At 58.0% G+C, this 23283-nt stretch overlaps 2 protein-coding genes across 6 annotated transcripts; both read right to left on the reverse strand.

The window, feature by feature from the left end:
- Nucleotides 1-719: 719 nt before the first annotated feature.
- On the reverse strand, nt 720-13652 carry CASC3 (CASC3 exon junction complex subunit). Of its 5 annotated transcripts, none has more exons than XM_083877504.1 (14): nt 12040-13652; nt 10133-10160; nt 9810-9847; nt 8240-8398; nt 8012-8163; nt 7443-7619; nt 6554-7239; nt 4998-5062; nt 4689-4803; nt 4036-4134; nt 3244-3458; nt 1965-2087; nt 1731-1807; nt 720-1150 (listed from the first exon to the last, which is right to left on the reverse strand). In XM_083877504.1, exons 1-13 carry the CDS (start codon nt 12310-12312, stop codon nt 1772-1774), a joined length of 2166 nt encoding a protein of 721 aa, XP_083733630.1. In that variant the 5' UTR covers nt 12313-13652; the 3' UTR covers nt 720-1150; nt 1731-1771. The 5 variants fall into 5 exon arrangements, 2 of the variants coding, with proteins under 2 accessions (XP_083733630.1, XP_083733629.1); XR_014591688.1 differs by having other exon boundaries at nt 1109-1150; nt 1258-1807; XR_014591687.1 differs by having other exon boundaries at nt 1290-2087.
- A 28-nt stretch (nt 13653-13680) lies between these two features.
- Nucleotides 13681-19479, reverse strand: MSL1 (MSL complex subunit 1). The gene is made up of 8 exons (XM_083877505.1): nt 19283-19479; nt 16225-16448; nt 15525-15907; nt 14797-14861; nt 14549-14616; nt 14206-14330; nt 14048-14120; nt 13681-13910 (listed from the first exon to the last, which is right to left on the reverse strand). Exons 1-8 carry the CDS (start codon nt 19424-19426, stop codon nt 13820-13822), a joined length of 1173 nt encoding a protein of 390 aa, XP_083733631.1. The 5' UTR covers nt 19427-19479; the 3' UTR covers nt 13681-13819.
- Between the last annotated feature and the right edge of the window lie 3804 nt (nt 19480-23283).

The raw sequence follows: 23283 nt of genomic DNA on the forward strand, positions 1-23283 counted from the left end.
ATTTGCAAACGGCTGTGAGGACGTGGCCAAGCCGGAGCGGGGCTGGAGCTGCGGGGCCGGAGGGATGCGGGATGCAGAGCGGCGGCACTGCGGTACAGGAGAGCCAGCCAGGATCAGCGTGGCACAGCTGCGGTGACAGTCACCCCATGAGGTCAGGAATCCCAAAGGGGACACGAGGCTGCCGTGGGGAAGTGAGGCAGGAGCTGGCACAGGGCTGAGGTGCTTCCTTGTAGGGCCAGAGCCCAGCCTGGTGTGTTTGGGCGGGTTCCAACACCCTCCACAGCAACACCCAAGTGCTGGGAGCAAACCTGGCCCTGCCGAGCTGGTTTGGGTGCTGGCTGGGCTGCTCGGGCAGCATCGGGGTGCTGGGCACCCACAAACCTCCCCCTCTCTCCGTGGGTTTGGCAGAGGGAGGGTGGAAACGTCCTCTTGTGCTGCTGGGGGGGGCAGGGATGGGGGTCACCCCATGGATTCCCACCTGAGAGCTCACACACACCAGTTACCAACAGTCTGTTGGGAAAACAATCAGGAGGAGCTCCTAAGTTAAGTGGTTCCTGCCCAGGTAGGGCATTCCTGACAGCTTCCCACAGCTGCATTGCCCTTCCCCTGCTCTGAAAGTTGCAGAAATCAACTTGCTAATTGAAAAGAGAATTGAAAAGAATGAACTGGGGTAGGGGAGATGTCACTGCTGCTTACCAAAACCAAATAAAAACGAAATACCCAAAAGAAACAAATCAGCTTTACTGAAGGAGCTGCTTCATTCCTTAAATAAAAACAGAGACCACGATCAAGCCAGCAGAGTTTAACACCCCAGGAGGGAGTGGGGAACGTTTAGTAACTGGGAGAAGTTGGGAGAACGTGTGGCCAAGGACCGACTCGGGGGTTGGTTCTTTGGCGGCCCCAGCGCGGGGGAGAAGGGGCTGGGCAGCAGCGAGATGGATTTTGGGAAGGCACCGCTCGGGCCACGGGGGAAGTGCCTGGTCCTGAGCACAGTGCAGGTGTCTCCTCCCGCTGCCTCACCTCCGCGCAGGGAAGGAGCCATTCCAAGGGGCAGCTTCCTCCTCGCCGAGGGGCTGAGTCTGGTGCTGGGATTCCTGTGGCCATATCCCTACGTGTTGCTCCTCTCCTTCGATTTTTCACCTTTGCTGTCCTGGGAGGGGGGGAAGAGGAAAGAGCAGAAGAGGTTTAGGGCCCCCCAAACTCCTGCATGGGGGGAGCAGTGCTACAGCTGGGTCTTGCCAGCAACCCCCCACCCACCTCTCTGAGCACAACCAGCCCCCTGTGCCAACCTCTCCTCATGGTTCCAGATTTTTCCATCATGATTTTTCCATCTTTACAGGGCCTCTCCATCAGAGAATTTGCTTCTCAGCCCTCCCCATGTACAGGAACCCACCGGCACATGCCTGCCCGGGTCTGGGCTTGCTTGGCTCCCATACGTGAAGAAGGTATGGAACGGGAAACCAAAAACACACATGGTATTCCAGCACGCTCACACATGCACAGCTCACAGCACTGGAGCAAGGAGATCATTCCCAGCAGAGGGAAACACTTGCATCCTGAAAAACCTTTAACTCTACTGCCTGTATCTGCTGAGTTCTCAGCGTTTATCCTTCCAGAGAACTCCCTGCCTCCTAGCTCCTCCAGCCAGGGCTGGATTTTTCCCTCTCAAAATCGTCCTGTTTTCTACCCTGAGCAAATAAAATAAAAAAAAGAACCAACTTCAGACTTACTTTTTACGTGGTTTTAGTTTTAAAGATTTAAGTAACTCAAATTAACTGGAGCCCTGCTTACCACCTGCAACGAGAAGCTGAGGTTTGGGACAGGTCAGAGATGAGACAGTTTAAGATTTCCCCTTACAAAGGAACAATGTTATTTTTTTGGGATGAGAGAGGGGAACTGTAGCCTCACACACACCAGTGACACCACACACACACACGCAAGGACCAACGGTGAGGGGATGGTACCTCTGGAGGGGGTGGCTTGATGGTCACAGGCTGGGACGTCCGGCGCGGCGGGGAGGGCTTGGGCTGCACCTGCTGCTGGACAGTGTTGTAGTAGGTGACCCCCCCATACACCTGGGACTGCGCCTGCAGGAGCAGCAGGATCAGAGCTCCGGGCTGGGGGGCCCTGTGAGCCCCTCCTAGCACCCACTGGGGCTGCACAGCTGCCCCCAGCCAGAGCCAAGAGGGGCTGTGCCCCCCAGAGATCAGCTCCCGAGGCCCTTTGTGTGTCCCCACCCCTCACCAATGTCCCCATCACTCTGGCAGGGACAGGACACAGCCTATGCAGATGGGATTCCCTCACCCTGCAGTCCATGGAATGCCTGAACTTCCCAACAGATGCTTTTCTGCCTGGACACAGCTCCCCTGAACATCCAGCCCTCTAGCCTGGGGGGAAATTGCCCTCAAAGCAGGGTGAGGTCCTGCCAGGATCAGTCAGAGCAGTGGGAAGGGCAGGGATGGTTGGGAGCTCAGGGAACATGCAGCTCTCCAGCCTTCCACGGCGTGTCAGCCCTGCTCCAGTCACAGAGTGTCAGCCCTGCTCCAGCCACGGCACCAGATCTGGTCTGCTCTGGTCTCATCTGCCTTTTCAAGGATCTGGTCTGATCTGCCTCCTCATGGATTAGGTCTATCTGCCCCCTCACAAGGATCAGATCTGGTCTGATCCTAAGATCCAATCTGCCTCCTCAGGGATCTGGTCTGCTCTGATCCATGTCCCTATAGGATCTGGTCTGATCTGCCTTCCCAGGGATCTGAACTGATCTGCCTCCTCAAGGACCCATTCCAATCTGCCTCCTCAGGGACCCAATCCAATCTGCCTCCTCGCTGCCCAGCAGTGACTTTAGACAGAGCTGGGCCACGGAGCAGGAAAATCCATCCCCGTGGTGCTCACACCAGCCAGCTCCCAAGCCTCCATCTCAAACAGAACTGACTTCCAAAGCCATTCCCAAGGTATCCTTGGCTCAGCAGGGCCCTGAAGGAACTGTTTCCCTGTTCCATAAGGGAACACCTCATTTCCAGATCCCCCAGGACAGGATTTCACCCACTGCCTGCCACACTGAGGGAGCTGCACAGCAGCCATGAGAACAATCCCTTCTGGGATGACGAGCAGCCTTTCCCCATGGAGCAGCCCAGCTGCTCCACATCCTCTCCCAGGAACACCTCGAAGAACACACCCCACCCCACACTCCAGACCATCCCATCTGCTCCTGCCTGGGAAGGAGCCACGGCGCATCCGGCTTACCTGCGTGTTGGAATAGAGATGAGGAGGGGGTGGAGGGGGCAGAGCTCCAGGGGGGTAGGGGTAGCCAGGATTCCCGAAATTCATCACTCCAGGGGCGGAGAAGTAAGTCGGAGTGAGCAGCTGCTGCGGCGGGGGCTGGCCCGGGGGCATGGACACTGGTGGGGGGTAGAGGCCGGGGTTTGCCATGGCAGGGGGCGTCTGGTGGGGGTGTAAACCTGGAGGTGACGGGAAGCAGACAGATGTCACCCAAAAAGCCAGAGCGTCTCTGGGTAGTAGCAGGAAGGAGCGTGCTCTGCTCCAAGGCTTCCCTGCAGCCCCACGCTGGGGAGGGATACAGAGCAGCAGAGCACAGCTCCCTCAACAGTTCTGGATTCACCAGAACCAGACACGGCCCCATTGCAACTCCACTGCAGGAAACAATTTGTGTGGGCAAGAGGAGAACATGTTCGACAGCTCCCAGTTCTGCTTTTTCCTGAGCTACAGGGCCAGGGAGTGAGGAACCAGCCCAGTGCCCACGGAAGGGAGTGGCCCAGCCTGGTGAGGCCCTACAGGGACCTGCAAATATCCAGTTGGGAGCTGCCAAAGGTTCAGTTCCCCTGCACCGGCTGGAACCTCCAGAAATACCTATTTTTTCTTTCCTTAGAACTGATACCGGTTCAGCCTCACTGTAGGAAGGAGCAGATCTCTTCCATGTTGTAGAAATTAAGGAAAATGGATTCCCCCCTGTGATAGAGGCTGTGGAGAGCAGAGTTCTCTGTTCCCCAGGTCCAGGATGTCCCACTGGCTCCTCACCTGGATGAGGGAGGTGCATCTCCGGCTGCACAATCATCCCTTGGGGCGGCAGCGGGGCTGGGTTCTCACCGTGGGTGTAGATTGGTCCCTGGAATTGTACTGCAACAACACATGACAGGCTGTGAGGAAAAACTCCATGGAATTTCATTCCCCTGAAGCTGAGCACACAGCCCAGCCTGCCCCAAGGGCTCCCACAGCACAGAGAGGCTCCAGGGCTCACAAATGCCACATGCTCCCTAAAGAAAAGCCTCCTACTCCCTTTAGAAAACAGGAAAATACTCAGGGAATTTCTTCTCTAACACTTTAAATGCTGGAGGGAATTCCTAATCCATCCCCAGTCCTGTTCTCCCCATGCTCACATGTCAAAGACCTGATTTAAAGTTCAATTTAAATCCCAGTTCTCGGGAAGAATTGGGGTGTCCTAAGAGCCCTGGCATAGAGAGCGGGTAACGCTAGGGATAATTCCATGGGTTTAAACACAACAAGGCAGGCTCCCAGCTGCCTTTTAGACACTGGATAAGGGGACACAGTGCCACTACAAAAAGTTGAAGAGAAGACAAAGCCCTAACCCTGACAAGATTTGGGGTATCCCTGCTCCAGTTGCTCAGCTCCGAGCACACGTGAAACCACAGAAGCAGGAAGAAAACACTCACATGGGTCGTAGTAGTGCCCTTCCATGATACTGATGTGCATAGGGGGCGCAGGCTCCGGCACGGGGGGTCTCTGCCGCTGCGACGAGTAACGCTTCACTCGGCCCCCTGGCACTGCCTGTGAGAGTCCAGGGGTCAGGGGGGCTGTGGGGCACCCCCAAACCCCAAACCTCTCCTGGCTCACCCCCAAACACCCCCACAAGGTGAAAGGCCGAGCTATCAACAGCCTGTGATTATCACAACCCCACCACAACTAGAGCCCGTCTCCCGCGCGCCGCGGGGCCGGAGTCACGCTCCGGGATCACGCGTTACCATCTCCTCCATCCGGTTAAACTGCGGCGGTGGCCCAGTTCCCACGTGCATATGGTTGGGAATACCTGAGGAAGGAACAGACTGGTTATTACTGTGGTTTGTGCTGGTTCCCAGGCTGGAGCTGCCTCGCCTGGGGGCGTGGCTGTGGCTCAGCTCTCGCTCCCATGACACAGAACCTTTGGACTTCATCGCCCCGGTGATTTTAAATATTTTGGGAAAAATTAGAGGCTGTTTTGTCATTGCATACTCAACCCACAGTGCTCAGCAACGCCTAAATCCTGCTTCAAAACTAAATCCCCAGCTTGAAACTCAGGTCCTGCTCTGAGCTCTGTGTCTGCTGAGACACAGATCTTTTCCAGGTGGATCAAGGATCCATATGGGATCTGAAGCTGCAGTTTAAACCCTTTGCAGGGTGTAAACACTTTTATCACAGTCTCCTTTGGATTCAAACAGCAAAGTGAATTCATGTGAATTCAAAGTGAAGTGTATTTTAAACCATGGCTTAAAACCACAGTGCCAAGGTGATCACAGGTGATTCCAAGGGAGTGAAACTGGACAAAACAAATACTGGAAGTGCTCATGGATCACTGACAGTACAAATACAGGCAGAGGGATACAGAATGGACTGATGAGAGGCAAATGCTTCCCAGAATAACTCCTCCCTTCTCTGCTAGGGACAAAAAAGGGACAGCAGAGACATCATCCTTCTCACAGCAGAACATGATCGTGTACCTGCAGCCAAGAGCTGGCCTGTGGGAAATTTGGGAATTTGCTTCATTTTTGCGCATTAAAAAAATAAACCCAAACCAGAGAAACTCAGCACTTTTGAACTCTCATCCCACTGTGATCTTTCCAGCCTGTCCAGGGGTCTGTTCTCACAGACTTCACAGTCCCATCAGTACCAAATGACTTCTGGTTCCATGACCTCAACCTCACAGATGCTTATGAAAGCAGCAAGTCGCTTCCTTCTCCTTGCTCCAGTTTTACTCCCCTCGGGAAGCATTCTAACACTTCTCAGAACAGACTCTAATTCTGCAAAGGGATAATTATACCTGGATCACCTCTCTGTGGATGTGCAACTGGAACTGTCCTCAGCTGGCACCAGGGTAACTCTGTCCCACGTCCCTCCCTCTTCCCAAGCACAAAGTGATTTGTCAATCCCAGCCAGGCCTCGGCTATTGGCAACCAAATCCCAGTGCCAGGAAATGAGCTGATAAACAAGGAAAAGTTCCTTCCTGTTCCTAGCAGGACACCACAGAGGCCAGTCATTGATCCTTATCTCATGCTCTCCTGCAGCAGGGGTCAGTCTTGCTGTGATTCACATGACAGGGAAAGGATCTCCCATCCTTCACAGCACTAATTCCATTCACCTACACTGAAATGCTTAATTTCCCTTTTTCTCTGCTGTTGTGTCCATACTGCACTTTCTCAGCAGGAAACATCAGCTCTGCACCCACTCTGGGACGGAGCTTGGGCAGAGACAGCTCAGCTCCAACCAACTGCCCAGATCAGGAGGCACTGGGCTGCTGGAAAACCGTGAGGCTGCTCCCACTTACCCCTCATCTCCCGGGGCGGGATGAACTGCGACTGCCCCGGGCTCCAGTTCTGCTCCGTCAGGTTCATCTGGGTCATCTCCTGCTCAAGTCCATCCACGTTGGATTCCACTGGTGACTCCCAGTTGCTCTTGGCTGGCGGGGGGGAGGTCTCGGCTGCCGTGGGTTTTGGAATCATGGGAGCCAGCCCCTCAGATGCAGGCACTTCCTCTGCCAGCTTCCCCGCCTCCCCAGCCTTGACTCTGGTCCTTCTTGCTCGGGAATATGATTTTTTCTCTACTGGTCTGTCCGGTGGTGGCTGCGCAGCATCAGCAGCCGTGGCTTGGTTTTCCAGAGCCCCCTCCTCCTTCCCAGGGCTGCCGTGGACATGTGTCACCTCCAGCTCAGGGGATGTGTCCCTTGACGGGCTCTGCTCTGCACGCTTCCCCCGGTAGCCACTCTCCTGCTTGGCTTGTTCCCCGTTCCGGTGCGGGACAGTCGCCTCCGAAGCCCGGTAGCCAGGACGGGTCTCCTTGTAGCCGCCCATCCTGGGGTAGTTCCTGGCAGGGGGCATCCTGCCAGCGCTGGCAGAACTGCGGCTGTTGAAGGACCGTGGGGGAGCCGAGGGGCTCTTGGCACCCTGGTGCCTCGGGGGCTTGGGGGGCCTCTCGTTGGACCAGTTGGGGTCTCGCTGAGGGGGACTTCCAAACCTGAGGGAGAAAAATAGAACAACTCACTAGAAAGAAACCCCTGGGTGGGAGGAATCAACTGTGTCAGGGAACATCACCCCAGCATGCACAACTAGAAACCCCAGAAACATGGTCCCGTGTGACAGAGCTTTCCCTATCTGGAGCTCCAGACCTGGCCCCTGTCCCTGGGACAATCCAGGCCCTGGCGTGACTCTGGGGCTCACCGTGGTTTGCGCATCCTCCGGGGTTTGATGTCGTCGGGGTTGTGGGCGGAGCGGATGTCATATCCATACAGTGCAATCAGCTCCTGCCTGGTCTTGGGGGCCTGCTCATCCTCACGGAACTTGTCGTGCTCCCAGCGCCCCTCGTCCTTCCACAGCTTCCGCTGACGGCCCTTTGGCCTGGAAAAGGGACACAGGGAGGAGAAAGGGGCTGTAAGGCCAAGATGTGGCAGTTTTGAGCAGTTCCACACACAGAGCCTGAGCATTCCTGGGGCAGGGAATGCACTAGAGGCAGCAACCCTCCTTCCTCCTGCTCCTCCTGGACAGCAGCTGCTGGTGACCCAATGCTATTTGGGAAAAGCAGCTCCAATAGTCACTGTTGCCTGGCACAAGGCTTTTTTTTTGTATCTCTCCTTCAAAACAAAGAGCTGAAGTGTGCTGGCAGGACACAGAGCAGGTAACAGCAGCACAGACTTCCCAGTGCATCCCACTGAAGCAAGGAGCCCTGCTGCCAGAGGCTGGCCTGGAAGCTGGCCTGTCCCTCCCAGAGCCCCAGGGGGACACTCACGTACCTGACCTCCTCCTCCTGCGTCTGCCCTCGGAGGTCGTGCTCAAAGAAGAGCCCCTTGCGTGGGATGTACGCTGGGTTCTTCCGATCCTCATCGTCGTCCAGGTGCTTGGGAACCTTCTTCCCAACTTTTTTCTCCACAGGCTCCGTGCTCTCCTGTCAGAAGCAGGGAGCTCTCACCACTGCAGCAGTCCTGCTGCCAGCCCCCAGCCCGGAGCCGTGGGACACCCACCTGCCCGTCCCCGCTCTGCCGCTCGCCCGTCACCGCTCCCTTGGGATCCGCCTTCTCACTCCCCTTCTCCCCTCTGGCCACCGACTCGCAGGAATCGTTGCTGTCCTGCTTCAGCTCCACCTTGGAGCTTTCTTCCTCGCTGTAATCCTCTTCCTCTGCCTGGGAGACACCCAGTGACTCAAATGCGCTGCATTAGCAACAGATCTGCCAGGAATCTCCCCAAATCTGGAGTTAGATCCAGCAACAGATCACTCAGAAATTCTCTCAATTCTGGAGTTAGATCCCTGTTTCAGCTGTTAGACATGACCCTTCCAAAGCAGACAAATAGCTCCTAAAATTCTTCCTATCCCCATATTTTCATAGGAAAAACAAAGGTTAAATCCATCATCACCCAAGAGAGGGAGGATCCAGGAGGCTCTCTGGAATGGAGCTAGGATCAACTCCCCACAAAAATGTGGCATCGTACTACTCCAAAAAGGCTCCTCCAGACTGGGAAGACTGGTGATCTCAGGCCTTTCCTTCCACACTGAGGGCCTGGATCCAGCCAGGGCCACGTTTCCAAATTCCCTGGAGTTCCTCAGCTGACTCACTCCGCTCAGGAGCATGACCTGGTTTCACCCCCAGGAGCCTCTGGAGGCTGGAGCCGAACTAAAAATAGCTCGGGGTGATTAACCAAACCCTGCTCCATTTTCCTCTTTCAACACAGCCCTTTGCACATCGGCTGCTCCCGGTGTTTACGCCGGGGAAGCCCAGGCTGGGCATTATTTTTAGGTACAGGAATAGAGTCATCCTGGCACGGCAGTGATGCAACAACCCCGCTGCCACCGGGAGCCTCCACGCAGGATTCCAGGCTGGAAGAGCTCTGGGAGCTGCCTCGTCACCTCTGCAGCCTGCAGCTCCCTCCTCATCAACAGCACAAATTACCCCCCAAACTGAGATTAATTCCCAAATAAACAGCTTGGATTTTCTCTGCCTGGTGGTTTGGATGTTCTCTAGCTACTGTTTTCCCTCAAGATTCCCAAAACAGAGATGGATTTTCCTTAGAAAGCCTTCACTATAATCCTTAGAGACCGCAACTTCTCTAAACTCCTGTACATCTCAAACTTTAGAGTTCTGAACTAAAAATCCAGGGGAACCTACATCCCCCAGGCATGGGTGGGATGGGATTCCCTCGGCATCCCCTAACTCCCAAAGCGCATCTCCCCTCTGGCTGCTCTCTCAGAACAGAGGGAAGCTCTTGGGATGCTCCCAACCACCACTTTGCTTTTTAATTACAACTAATTAAAACCCAACAAGCATCCCACACTCCTCCCACGCTCTTCTTGGCCATGGCAAATCCAGTTCCCAGTGTGAGGAGCCAGAAGGGTTTTCCCTTGCACATCCCAGCCCTACACCCTACACCTTCCCCAGCAGCACAGCAACATTGGTCCCAGTGCCAGGGGCTGGAACTGGGGGAGGCCATTTCCTCAGGAGACAGAGGGGTCAGTGGAAGAGATCCAAGGACAAAAACTGGGTTTGTGCTGAAATTCCATGGGAATCAGTGGCTCGGCAGGACAGAGATGGCCCTTACCTCCGAGTCCTCGGCGCTTTCATAGTCAGAGAGCACAGCTGTGGGGAGGGAAAGGAGGTGGGGTCAGGGCAGGGCTCCCCTGCCATGGCACTAAACCCCTTCCAAAGGGAATGTGGATGCCAGCACCACCCCAGATCAATGCCACAGCCAGCTTAGGAGGGAGCAGGGGACAGTTTGGGACACTGTCCCTGTACCCCACATTTCCCTGCTGTTACATGGGAATATTTGGCATGGCAACAACCACAAGATGGTTGGAAAAGCTGTTCTGTCTGTTTTTTACTTTTTTTTCACGCAAACAACCCTGCCCAAGAGCCATCACTCACCATCTCCTTCAATGCCATCCTCACTTTCCTGCAGAGAGAGAAAAGAGAGGGGTGTCAGAGGAGGGGAGGGCAGCAGCCAGGTCCCAGCAACGTGGAATCATAGATTTATCAAACCACAGAATAACTGAATTTTTTTAGATTGGAAAAGATCTTGAAGATCAAGTCCAACCTTCAACCAGCACCAGCCCCATGTCAGAACTAAACCACGTCCCCAAAAGCCACATCCACACGTTCTGTACACTTCAGGGATGGGGATTCCATCCCTCTATGCACAGTCTGTGCCCGACCACCCCTTCCATTAAAAAAATTTCCCTCAAAACATACTCTCTTAGTCAAAACATACTTTCACAGTCAAAACATGTTTCCACAGTCAAAACACACTTTCTTAGTCAAAATACACTTTCTTTATTATCTACTGCCTCAATACCTTTTCCTTACAGCTACTCCTTTATCCTAATGTCCATTTTTCCTAATACCAGCACCCCATGATCCCAGACACAATGACAAGGTCTGGTCCCGACCCTATTCCATCCACCCTGGGCAGTTCAGCTCCAGTGACCAAGAAGAAACAAATTCCAGGCTCCCAGAGCCTTTCTCCAAGAACCTTCTAGAGCAGCTACAGTGGGGAATTATTGAGAGCAAAGCACATAATGACAGTGCTGGGTCTCCAGGGAACAGAATGACAGTGACAGTGACAAGGGAGGCAGGATCCCTTCCTTGACAGCTGAGAGCCAGGGAAAGGGCAAGAACAGGGAATAACAAAGAGAGGCTGAGCAGGACTCAGCTCAGGGAAGGGGCTGGATGAAGCAAACAGGTCAGAGCAGGAAAAGTGCTCAGTAAAACTGCTGCCCAGAGAAGCTGTGGCTGCCCCATCCTAGGACGTGTCCAAGGCCAGGTTGGACGGGGTTTAGATTAAACTGGGATAGCTGAAAATGTCCCTGCCCGTGGCAGAAGGTGGAACTGGATGAGCTTTAAGGTTCCTTTCAAATCAGACCATTCCGTGATTCCAGCATAAGGACAAAGATCAACCCAACTGTACAGGAAAAACCACCCCAGAGCACAAACAACCTGATCAAGGCAACAAGATAAACCCAAAATCACCACAGAAAAACACAGAGAGAGTCAGGGGGAGCTGGAAATAACCAGTCCTAGAACCCAAAGCAGGAAAGAGCTGGAAATAACCACCATCAGAACCCAAGCCAGGAGGGAATTGCACCTGGATGTGAACTGCAAGAACAGAACTGCACGGTGGGTGAGACAGCAGCATCCACCACACACCTGCCCTTATTGCAGGGACCCCAGAGCAGGGACAGGACCCCAGGAGCAGGGAGAGGATCTCGGAGCAGGGAGATCCAGCCACAGGGCACAAGGAGCTGGAGCAAAGCCCCTTGGTGGTGCTGGAGGGTGCAGTGCCCACCCCACCTGAGGCTGCCCCAGCCCAGCTCTCCCACACACACTGCAGGGGAGTTCAGCTCAATTCCCCAGACCAGTGCTCCCTCAGCTCTCCACCCCCCACTCTGTCCCCACTGTCCCCAAATCCCCAAGGTCCCAATATCAGTCCTACAACTTCCCCCACACCTCCCCGACACCGGAGCCCCCCCACTCCTCCCCAAGGCCCCCCTTAGACACCAGAACCCTCTCTCAGCCCCCTCCCTGCCCTGGGTCCTCCGTGTCCCAACTCCCCCGCCTTCCCCCCGGGCCTCCAGACACCAGAACATCCCTCAGCCCCCTCCCACCTTTCCCCAGGGCCCCCAACCTCCCCTCTGATTCCCGCAGACACCAGAACACCCCGCGCAGACCGCTCCCTCTCTCCCCAGGGCCCTCAGTGTCCCCAAGCTCCCCGACTTCCCCCCGGCCACACTCAGACACCAGAGCCCCCTGTCCCCGAGCCCCCACCCCTCACTCACACACTCCGACTCGGCCGCGCTCTTCCCCCCCGCCCCACCGGCGCTCTCGGTCCCGCGGCCCCGCGGCCCAGTGCCGAGGGCCCCCGCGGCGCCGCGCGGCGGGCGGTGCGGCAGGCGGGGCGAGCCGGACCGGGAGCGGGAGCGGGATCCGGATGCCGAGCGGGAGCGGGCGGAGCGGGGGGAGCCGGGCGCGGATCCGGCGCTGTCGGAGGCCGCCGAGCCCTCGCTGTCCTCGCTGTCCTGCGAGGCGCGCTGCCGCCGCCGGTCCGCCATCTTGGCCGCGGGGCACCACGGGAGCGGCGCGCGCGGTGCCCCCCCCCTTCCCCCCCTCCCCGCCACCCGCCAGGGGGCGCGCGCCGCCCGCGCGCCGGTGACGTCACCGCCCCGCGGAAATGACGTCACGCCGCAGGGCGGGTAAATGGGGGTGGGGTGAGAAAACACCAGCAGCCAACAGACTTTTCCTTGTTTATTGTAAAAAAAACCCAACAGAAACAAAAAAATCCAACAACGAAAAGCAATAAAAAATAATAAAATAAAACCAGCGAGCGGGCGCGTCCGCGCGTGACCGCACCCCCTCCCGTAACGTGTTTAGAACTCGGCGGTTTTAGAACTTTTATCGATTTTTTAACAATTTCCGGGTTTTTAAAGGTGGGGTGTTTTTTTAGGTTTTTTTTTTCCTTAAAGTTTTTTTTTTCTAAGGTTTTTTTTCTTTTTTTTTTTTTTTTGTAAACGAGTTTTCCGGCGTCCAATAAGCTCGGGGTTAATTACAGAGAGGGGGGCAGTGGGGGATAAGACTGGGGGGGCACAGGCTCAGTGTAGGGACAGGAAAAAGCGGGAAAAAGGAGGAAAAAATGTGGAAAAAAGGGGGCTTGGAAGGTGAGGAAAAAAGGAGGAGATAGGAGGAAAAAGGGGGGAGATAGGGAGAAAAAAGGGGAAAAAGGGGGGCACATGGAGCCCCTGCCCATGGAGCCCCTCCCCACCCATCCAGCACCGAGAGGGTCCAGCAGCACCCAGGGGCTCGGATAGGCAATAATCGCCCCCCCTCACAGCAAACCCCTCGCCCGCCTCAAAACATTTAAATTACATTTTAAAAAAACATGAAAACCCCCCAAATTGTGCGCACAGGGTTTCTATTTCACAAAAAAAAACCAAAAAAAAAAACTAAATTTTTCCTTTTTAACTGTCCCCTCTGCCCCCGCCAACCAACTCCAGAGAGGAAAACCCCCAAAGAGGGGGGAAAACCTCCCAAAAGAGAATCCCAGTTTCCAGGGCCCAGCCAGCTCCAACACAATCCGCTGTTTATCCTGCTTTCTAACTAAACACAACATGAAGGCAGCAGCGGGTGAGTCCTGGGGGATGTGGCACCCCCAGACACGGGATCTGGTGCTGGTGATCCCCGTGCTCCCACCAGACACGGTGAGAAGCCCCAGATTCCAAGGCCACAGGCTGCAGAGCGCAGGGGCAGCACACGGCGGGGACTCCAGGATGGGGTTGGGATCTGCCTGCTGCCCCAGGGAGTGGAGCTGCTGGCTAGTGGCACTGGGAAGCCGGTGCCAGTGCAGGGGGATGAGTCCGGGAAACGTTCCAAAACCCAAATGAACAAAACTGGGATCAAAGAACGAAACCATCCGTCAGCACGGAGCAGGCAGCAGCTGGTGGTGACCCGGCGATGGCAGAACTTCTGGTGCCGTGGAGGTGTTCAGAGCCCCTCCAAGGACATACGGAGCTCCTGGAGGTGTTTGGAGCTCCTGGAGGTGGTTTGGAGCTCCCAGCATCTCCCTTATTTCCGACAGGTCCGGTGAGGCGTCTGCTTCTTCTGCACCTCCAGCCGGCAGCGGCTGCGCTCGTCCAGCCAGGGCAGCTCGAAGTTCCTGTGGGCACAGCTGGTGTCACTGCAGAACTGTCTCCACCCAAAATGGCAACGTCCAGACCCAAAACGGGCAGGGCACCTTTCTAGGAGTCACACCAGCACTCCCCAGCCCCATCGCCTCCCGCCCCCAGTACTCACTGTGGGGTCAGTTTGGGCAAGGGCCGGCCAAAGGCGACAACGGGCAGGTAAGGGGTGATGAGCAAACTTTCCACTGTGGAGAGACACCAGAGCGTGTGAGACTTCTGAGACCTCCCCATCTGTACCCAAATCCCCGACAACCCCTTCCCAAGCCTCACCATCATCTGGCTCAGGGAAAAATGAGGTAACTTCAGGTTCCGACTCCTGAATCCCTTTCCTTTTGTACATTCGGAGCTGCAGCCGCTGTAGGATTCTCTGTTCCCTGATCCGCTGGATGTCCCACCTGGAAAACAGGATGGCTGGGGAGGTGAGGAGCCATGGGCAGTGCCAGACTCCCCCAAATCATGGGGCTGCACTGGTTGCCAGTGATGTGAGAGCATCCCTCCTCCTGCAGCATTCCTGGTGCCCATCCCTGCCCTGCCCCCTGCTCCAGGTGATGCCCCAGGACCCTTCCCTTGTAAGATTGGGACTCCAGACCCCCACTGCTCCCTTTGCTCCCACCTTTTCCTTCGTTTCTCATCCAGCTCCAGCTTTGCGTGCCGTTTGGAAAAGACGCTGTCGTCCAGGTTCTGCAACAACACCAGATGGGGATCAATCAGTGCATCATCCCAGGGCCAGATCTCCCATCTCAGCCCCCCAACCACAGCCAGGGTTTATGCAGGATGAGGGGATGAGATGCCACCAGCTCTGGGACTGTGGGACAGCCTGGAAAGCCCCTGTGGCACTGCCAGCTCCGATGGCTCACGTACCTCCAGGACGTCTGAGGGGTTGGGGTCTCTCAGGGGCTCCACGACATGGTCCCTCCAAGACGGAACTGCAGGACAAGGAGGAGGGTGTTACCCCACAACTGAATCCCCACCACCCCTGCTCCATCTCACCATCTCCCCGCTCCCCTCCTACCCACCCTTCCTCTTGAAGCACAGCTTGGGATGCCCAGATCCCCATCCTGAGCCAGCAGTGTGAGCTGCCACAGGACTGCAGAGCTCATCTCCACCCCCTTGGCCAAGCACACAAGCAAACCTGAGGCACTCCCAGGGATGTGCCAGGATCTGTCAGAGCTGGAGAGCTGAGCCACCTGCCACAGCCCAGTTCCCATCACTGGTACCAAACCTCACTGGGCTCAAGGCAGGACAAGCACTGGATTTGGGGACAGCAGGTGACCCAGGTGCTGTGTCACCATGGCATGAGCCAGAGACACGTTTCCCACCCACCCACAAGTTGCTTCACCACTTGCTCCAACAAACACCAGCCACGAGCCCTGTCCAGAGTGGGGTGAGCCCAAGATGAAATTTGGGAGAGCCCAGAGCCAGCACCCACTGCAGCAGAAGGAGCCAACAGCATGGCACCTTTCCCAGCGCCACAGGCACTCCCTTTGGAAATGTGGGAGCCCTTTCCCAGATTCAGAATGAGGGTGCTGAGCCCTGTTCCTAGGCTGGCTCAGCCCCAGCAGCTTCTCCATCATTCTCTCCATCCTTACTTGCTACGGTCTCCTCCTTTTTGGGAGAAGGTTCCCGCAGCGGCAGCGGCGATGGGGGCGGCTGGTGCCAGCGGCACAAGTACATTTCGGTGGTGGAGAGATAGGGCAGGTCGTCGGCCTCGCTGACAAAGCCTTTCTCCTTGGGGTGGGTGCCAGGGCCCTTTGGTGGGGCTGAAGCTCTGAGTGGGGTCTCCAGGAGCGACCGGGGTTTTTCCGGAGTCTCTTGGCTCCGCAGTTCTCGTTTACAAACAGTTTCAGCCAAGGAGCCGCCCGATTCCTCCTTCCCCGGGGAGTGCTTTGGAGTTTTACTCTTCACTTTGGAGAACTCTGACACTAGTTTTTTAACAGGCGTCTTCCTCTCCGCGCTCCCAAACGTTGGCTTCCTGCAGGAGGAAGAAGAGCTGAGCCAGGCACATGGATCCTTGCCACTGTGGGGAGCTCCTGGCACCCCCAAGCCAGGGCTGCTGCATCAGAGCCAGACTTTAGCAGTTTACAGAGGGGCTTCCCCACCATTTTGGGACCCTGCACTCCCCACATAGGCTTTCTTGAGGTTCTCCTGGACACAGGGATGTGTTCCTGGTGCTGGGTGGCCTCCTCAAACACCTCAAAGGTGCTGGGCAGTGCCAGCCCCATAAACAGAGGGTGAAGCCATATGGAATGTCCTCCCTTCTCCCCACACAGCCCCCCACGCACTCTGTACCTTTTATGCCCCTTCCCGTTCCTGCCGTAGGGGAAGTGCTTGGGCTGCAGGGTCGGGGGAGGCTCCAGCAGGTCCTGGGGACACTCCAGAGGCAGCTTTTCACACGTTTCCACCTCTGGCTTCTCATCCACCTCAAAGCCCTGGAAGATGCGGTGCTTCTCCCGCTCACTGTCCTTCTTCACCAGCTGCACCCGCCTTTCCATGCGCTCGATCCGCGCCAGGAGCTGCAAGGCAGGTGAGGGAGGGTCACCTTGGGGAGGGGTCACCCCCGTGGGCATCCCAGGGCAGCTGCCACTGGATGTCCAATGGCACAAAATGGCCACTCTCTGGCTGCTTCTCCTGCACCAGCACTGCCTCTGCCTGTACACAGCTGCAAACCCCAGTTTGAGGGGGGGATTTCATCGAATCAAAGAATCCAGGAATGGTTTGGGTTGGAAGGCACCTTAAAGCCCACCCAGTCTCATCCCCTACCAGGGGCAGGGACAGGGACAGGGACATCTACCACTATCCGAGGTTGCTCCAAACTCTGTCCAACGTGGCCTTGAATATTTCCAGAGATGGGGCAGCAGAAAACAGAGAATTTGGGGGTCCCACCCTCTGTGTATCCTCACGGAGGATGCAGGAAGGGGGGGGTTGCAATTAGCTGTGGGCTTAAAGAGCACCTGGTGACCCCTGCCCATGTTCACCTGCCCCCAGCCCCCCCTGCACCATTTAAAGGCGTTGCTTTGCACAGCAGAGTGGGGGGGGGAGGTCCTGGCACCCCTCGAGGACATGGCTGTGGGGGGACCCAGCCCTGGGGGACAGAGCCCAGTGCACCCAGGGCGTGGTGGTCCCACCTCCCCACCAGTGTCACCCCGGGAGGCTGTGCCCAGGCAGGGGCAGCCCCTGGAGTCCCATCACGGACTTGCCGCAGTGGCTCCTCCATGTTGGGGGACGCGGCATTGCCTGCGGTGACATCACGTGGGGTGTCCCCGTCCTTCCTGCCACCACCGGGGCCACCGCTGCTGACACAGACACTGCAGCTGGGCACGGCCACCGCCGCTGATGGCACATGGCCACAGGGCTGTGGGGCTGGCAGGGGGTGACCCATGGCTGTGAAAAGGGAGCATGCAGCATTTGTAGGGTGACACAACACCCATGGGGGCACAGCACAGGCAGGGCAATGTGGGGGGGCCACACAAGTAGGCTACCTGTGGCAGGGGCACACATGGCATGTCTGGGGTGACACACAGGACACCTATGGTGCAGGGAGGAGGGAGGGGACAAGGGAGCACAGCTCAGCAGTGAGGATCCCACAGCATCCCCCCCCCAAAGCTGACAGCCTCTCAATGATGTGAGGGGCCCCACATCCCCGGGGTGAGAGTGCAGCTCTGAGCAGCCAGGGCGACATCCCTTGTGGCCGTGTCCCGGCCGGTGCCCGCGGTGACGCGGCCCCTTTAAGCCCCCCCCCCGCCCCGAGCCGTTACCCCGGCAACGGGCGGCGGCCCGTTAACCCGTTAACCCCCGCCCCGCCCCCGCCCTTTGTGCCCCCGCCGCTTTGTCCGGGGGGGGTGCGACCCCCGGGGCGACCCGCGACCCCCGAGGGGGAACCCAGGCCTGGGGCAGGCAGAGACCTCCGGGGGGGCCCTCAGCCCTCGGGAAGGGGGGCAGAATTGCCCCTGGGGAGTGTTTAACCCCTTGGGGAGGGGGGAATTAACCCCCCGGAGGGTTATGTACCCCCCCCCCCATGAAGAGGGGGGCAGACGCCCCCATCGAGGGCATTACTTCTCAAAGAATGGGATATTAACCCCTGCAGTGCCATGGGGGGAGAGCACTAACCCCCAAGGGGGGGGCATTAACCCCTGGGGTGCCAGCGGGGGTCGTTAACCCCGAAATGGGGGCAGTTAAACCCCCCAGGGGCGCCCTCCATGAGGGGAGAACAGCAAGTCCCGATGTGGGGCATTAACAGCCATGGGGGGGCATTAACCCCAGCGGTGCCGTGGGGAGAGCAGGTTAACTGCCATCAGGGGCATATTAACCCCCAGGGTTAATTAACCCCCGCTAAGCCCCAGGGTGACACGGCGGTTGGACGTTAACCCCTATGGGGGGGACATTAACCCCCCAAAAATGGGGAACATTAACCCCCGAGGGGAGCAGAAATAACCCTCAAAGAGGGGTTGTTATTAACCCTCAAGGGGATGGAATTAACCCCCAAAGAGAGGTGGAATCAACCCCCAAAGTGGGGGGAGGAAGGGGCATTAACGCCAAAAAAGGGGTGCAGTATTAACCCTCAAAACTGGGGGGGCATTAACTCTCATGGGGTGCAGAATTAACCTCCAAGGAGGTGGTGGAATTAACCCCCAAAGAAGGGGGCACATTAACCCCCAAAAAGGGCACTGAATTAATCCCCCAAAAAAAGAAGTAAAATCAACCCCCATAAAGGGGGTTATTACCCCAAAGAGGGAGGTATTAACCCCAAAAAGGAGAGTAAATTAACCGTCGAGGGGAAAGAATTAACCCCCAAAGAGAAGTGAAATCAACCCCCAAAGTGGGGGGTATTAACCCCAAATAGGGGGGAGCATTAGCCCTAAAAGGGGGGGGCATTAACCCCTTGGGTGTCACGGGCATTGGGAACTTTCCTGTCCATGGGCAAAATTCCACCACAAGCCCAGGGACCCCTGGGTGGTGTTTGGGGAGCCATTAACCCTTGGGGGAGGGTTAATACCACCCTACAGGAGGGGTATTAAAGCTGGGGGTGGTTAAATCTAGTGGGGATCACCCTATAGAGGGGGTCACCCCATAAAGGGGTGTTAAACCAAGGGGGAGTTAAGTTAACCCTGGGGTTGGGATCACCCCACGGGGGGGTGGGTTAAACCTGAGAGAGGTTAAACCCAAAGGGGGGGTTAACCCCGGGGGGGGTGGTGGTGTCACCCCACAGGGTTAAATCTGGGGGAGGGGGGGGTTAAACCCAAGCAAGGGTTAACCTTGGCGGGAGTTAACCCCTTCCGTGCCGCATTCCCGCCCTCCTCCTCCTCCCCGGTGCCCCCCCCACCCCACCCCCCCCCCTCCCCCGCCGTACCGTGTCGCGCTCGGCCCGGAGCTCCTCGATCTGCCGCTCCTTGGCCTGCAGCTGCTGCTGCTGCTGCTCTATCAGGTCCAGCTGGAGCAGCAGGATCTGCCGCAGGCAGGCGGCCTGCCCGGGCGACCCTCCGCCGGCGCCCATCGCTGCGCGGGCCGCGGGCCGCCGCTTCCCCGGCTCGGCGGGCCCCGCTCCCGGCCCCGGCCCCGGCCCCGGCCCCGCTCCCGGCCCCGCCGCCGCCGCCGCCTCCCCGGGCAGCCCGCCCGCATCCCCCGCCGCGGCCCTGCCCCCGCCGGCCGCCGGCCCCGCCGCGGCCCCGCTCCGCTCCCGCTCCCGCTCCGCCACCCCGCAGCCGCGGCCCGTGTGTGCCCCCAGCGGCGGCGGGGCCCGGGGCCGCCGGGCCGGCGGAGCGGGGCCTTCCTCCCCCTCCTCCCCCTCCTCCTCCTCCTCCTCCCCGCCCGCCCCTTCGGGCCGCCGCCGCCCGCCCCCCCGGAACGCCGTGGACCGCATGGCCGGGCCCCGTTACCGCCCGCCGGCGGGGCAGGGCGGCGGCGCGGGGGGCGCGGGGGGCATGGGCGCGGAGCGGGCCCCGGCCCGGGGATGAGCAGCCGCGCGGGGGGGCGGCGGGGCGGGGGTCGGTACCGGGCACGGGACCCCGGGAACCGGCGAACGGGGCTCGGCGCGCATGCGCCGGCGGCGGTGGGGGCGGTGGGATCCCGGGGGGTGAGGAGCGGGGCCGGTCCCTACCGGGGCACCCCCGGGACGGTCCCTGCCCACGCCGCTCCCCCCGGGCCGGGGGGGGGGGTCGTGACACGCGGACACGCGTGGGGCGGGGGGCCCGCGCCGCAGTACCGGGGGCGGCCGCTCGGGGGCTCCCGAGAGTGGCGGTACCGGCTCCCCGCCCCACGGGGGGGTCCCGGGTCACGGGCCGGTCCCGCGGCGGGAGGGGACACGGCGGGGCGGGGGGGCGACACAAAGGGACCCACCGCTATGAGCCCCCCACATACACACACACGCGGGGAGGGGGTGGTTGTGCCGTGTGCGATTCCCGGGGTCCGCACCTCCCCATTGGCGCGCACACCCCTCTCCACGGGGCTGAACTCTCACCGTGCACACACACACAGAGCTCTGCAATTCCTGCCGGACGTGTGCAAGAACGTGCACACACCGCACAAGCCCGCAGCACCCCCTCTGCAGAGGCTGCAGCCCCAGCACACCCGTACGGACACGCACACGCGTGTCCCCCTGCAGGGAGCGGCTGCAGCCCCCACTGCAGCACAGGCGCAGCCCGCAGACGCTGCAGCCCCGTGCACACACACACACACACCCCCCGACCGCAGTCCCAGAATACACACGTGTGCACATGTGTGCACGCTCATGCACACGTATGTGCAGGCAGAGCTGGGGCCGCAGCCTCAGAGCACAGGTACAGACCCGTATGGGCATGCACGGACATGTATGTACACGTACACACACAAACACAGGAGCATTTCCCCCTCTGCCGGCTGAAACTCCACCCCCCGCAGCACACGGGGCCGTGTCACCGGGGACACACAGGGGACACGCGTGGCACGTGCTGGGGACGCACAGGGGACACGTGGGGGACGTGCCTCTCTGCAGAGCCGCGTTCAGGGACACACAAACACACGCGGGGGGAGAGATCTCCCTTCACCCAGCCCCCTGCCAGCATCAGGGCACCCCTGGTCCTGGTGCCCGGGTCACACTGGCGGTGACACCCCCACATGTGGCACTGGGGAAGCCCCTCCGCGGTTCCTGTTTGTGCCATGGGTCACATCGAGCCCTGCCAGCAGCTCTACCCCCCGGCGTGTGCACAGGTATGGCTGTTATCACACACTGTGGGGGGCTGTGGGTGTCCCCCCCGTGACTGTGCACACCCACACAGGTGGCTGGGGTCACATACAGGGCTGGCAGTGCTCGTCCCCGTGTTGTGTGGCTGTGCTCACACACACGTGTGTCTGTGTTTATACATGTGTGTAACCATTGTCACACACACAGAGAGCCATGGTTGTGGCTTGCACACACATGTGGTCACATTCACATGTGCATGGCTGTTGTCATATTCATAACCACAGCTGTACACGCGTGTGACTGTGCTCACACATGTACATGACTGTGGTTGTACACACATGGCTGTACTCACACACACCTGGCCATGTTGATACACACAGAGCTGTGTTCACACATGCGACCATGTTCATAAACACACGTGTGACCATGTTCACACATACACACAGAGCCATGTTCACACACACATGGTTGTGTTCACACACATACAGAGCCATGTTCACACACATGTGACCATGCTGACACACAGAGCGCCATGTTCACACACTTGACAGTGCTCAAACATAGAGCCATGTTCACACACACACGTGTGGCCATGTTTACACACACACAGAGCCATGTTCACAAATACACAGAGCCATGTTCACACACACACAGAGCCATGTTCCCACATGACAGTGCTCAAACACATAGCCATGTTCATACACACATGTGACCATGTTACACACACACAGAGCCATGTTCACACACATGTGACCATGCTGACACACATGACAGTGCTCACACACACCACCCTGTTCACAGACACACAGAGCCATGTTCACATACATGACAATGTTCAAACACAGAGCTGTGTTCATGCACACATGTGACCATGTTCACATGCACACAGAGCCATGTTCACACACATGACAATGCTCAAACACACACAGCCATGCTCACACACAAACAGAGCCACATTCACACACATGACAGTGCTCAAACACATAGCCATGTTCATACACACGTGACTATGTTCACAAACACACATAGCCACGTTCACACATGACAGTGCTCACATACGCCACCCTGTTCACACACACAGAGCCATGTTCACACACTTGACAGTGCTCAAACACACACAGCCATGTTCACACATACACATAGCCATGCTCATACACACATGTGACCATGTTCACAAACACACAGCCACATTCACACACATGACAGTGCTCACACACACACAGAACCACATTCACATACATGACAGTGCTCAAACACAGAGTGCGATGTTCACACACACATGTGACCATGTTCACAAACACACAGAGTCATGTTTACACACACACACATACACAGCACCATGCTCACACGCACACACACAGCCATGTACACACACATAACAGTGCTCAAACACACACAGTGCCATGTTCACATACACACACACAGTGCCATGTTCACATACACACACACAGCACCATGCTCACACACACACACAGCCATGTACACACACATAACAGTGCTCACACACACACAGTGCCATGTTCACACACACACACACAGAGCACCATGCTCACACACACACAGAGCCATGTACACACACATAACAGTGCTCAAACACACACAGCACCATGCTCGCTCACACACACACACACACAGCACCATGCTCACACACACACACACACATACACACACACAGCACCATGCTCACACACACACACACATACACACACACAGCACCATGCTCTCACACACACACACACACACACACACACACAGCACCATGCTCACACACACACACACAGAGCCAGGCTCGCACACAGGCCCCTATCCGCACACACGGGTGCCGTGTCCCCGCCGTGCCCGTCCCGCCCGGGCCGGTGCCGGTGCCGGGGCCGGTGCCGGGCCCATCCCCGCTGCGGCAGGCCCACGTGCCGGCCGGCGCCCGCCCGCACATGGCTCTGCAGCAGGGAGGCTGCTGGGGCTAAAAATGGAGCAGGGCGCACATGCCAGCGCCACGTGACGCGCATGGAGAGGGCTCCCCGCGAGAGGAGGAGGAGGAGGAGGAGGAAGAGGAGGAGGAGGAGGGAGCCCGCTCACATGGGCTGGCACAGATGCCAACCCGGCCGCTGGCCACGACGCCGTGGCCTCTGTGTGACCTGTGGGTTGGGGGGCTGATGGGGTGCCGCCCCCCCCCCCCCCCCCCACTTCCTCAC

The sequence above is a fragment of the Zosterops lateralis genome, assembly GCF_965231275.1.
Source record: "Zosterops lateralis genome assembly, chromosome: 24".
NCBI classification, from domain to species: Eukaryota; Metazoa; Chordata; class Aves; order Passeriformes; family Zosteropidae; genus Zosterops; species Zosterops lateralis.

Bases quoted from the DNA above. Each gene is read 5' to 3' on its own strand.
- MSL1 (XM_083877505.1), bottom strand. From the start codon at position 19,426: ATGGGCGCCGGCGGAGGGTCGCCCGGGCAGGCCGCCTGCCTGCGGCAG. The intron at 14,862-15,524 runs GTAAGGATGGAG...CTTGTCCTGCAG, and splicing joins AAAGGAGGAGACCGTAGCAA to TTCCGTCTTGGAGGGACCAT. The intron at 14,617-14,796 runs GTACGTGAGCCA...GTGTTGTTGCAG, and splicing joins ACCCCTCAGACGTCCTGGAG to AACCTGGACGACAGCGTCTT.
- CASC3 (XM_083877503.1), bottom strand. From the start codon at position 12,312: ATGGCGGACCGGCGGCGGCAGCGCGCCTCGCAGGACAGCGAGGACAGC. The intron at 9,848-10,132 runs GTGAGTGATGGC...CCCTCCCCACAG, and splicing joins GGATGGCATTGAAGGAGATG to CTGTGCTCTCTGACTATGAA. The intron at 8,399-9,809 runs GTAAGGGCCATC...GGTGTCTCCCAG, and splicing joins AAAGCGCCGAGGACTCGGAG to GCAGAGGAAGAGGATTACAG.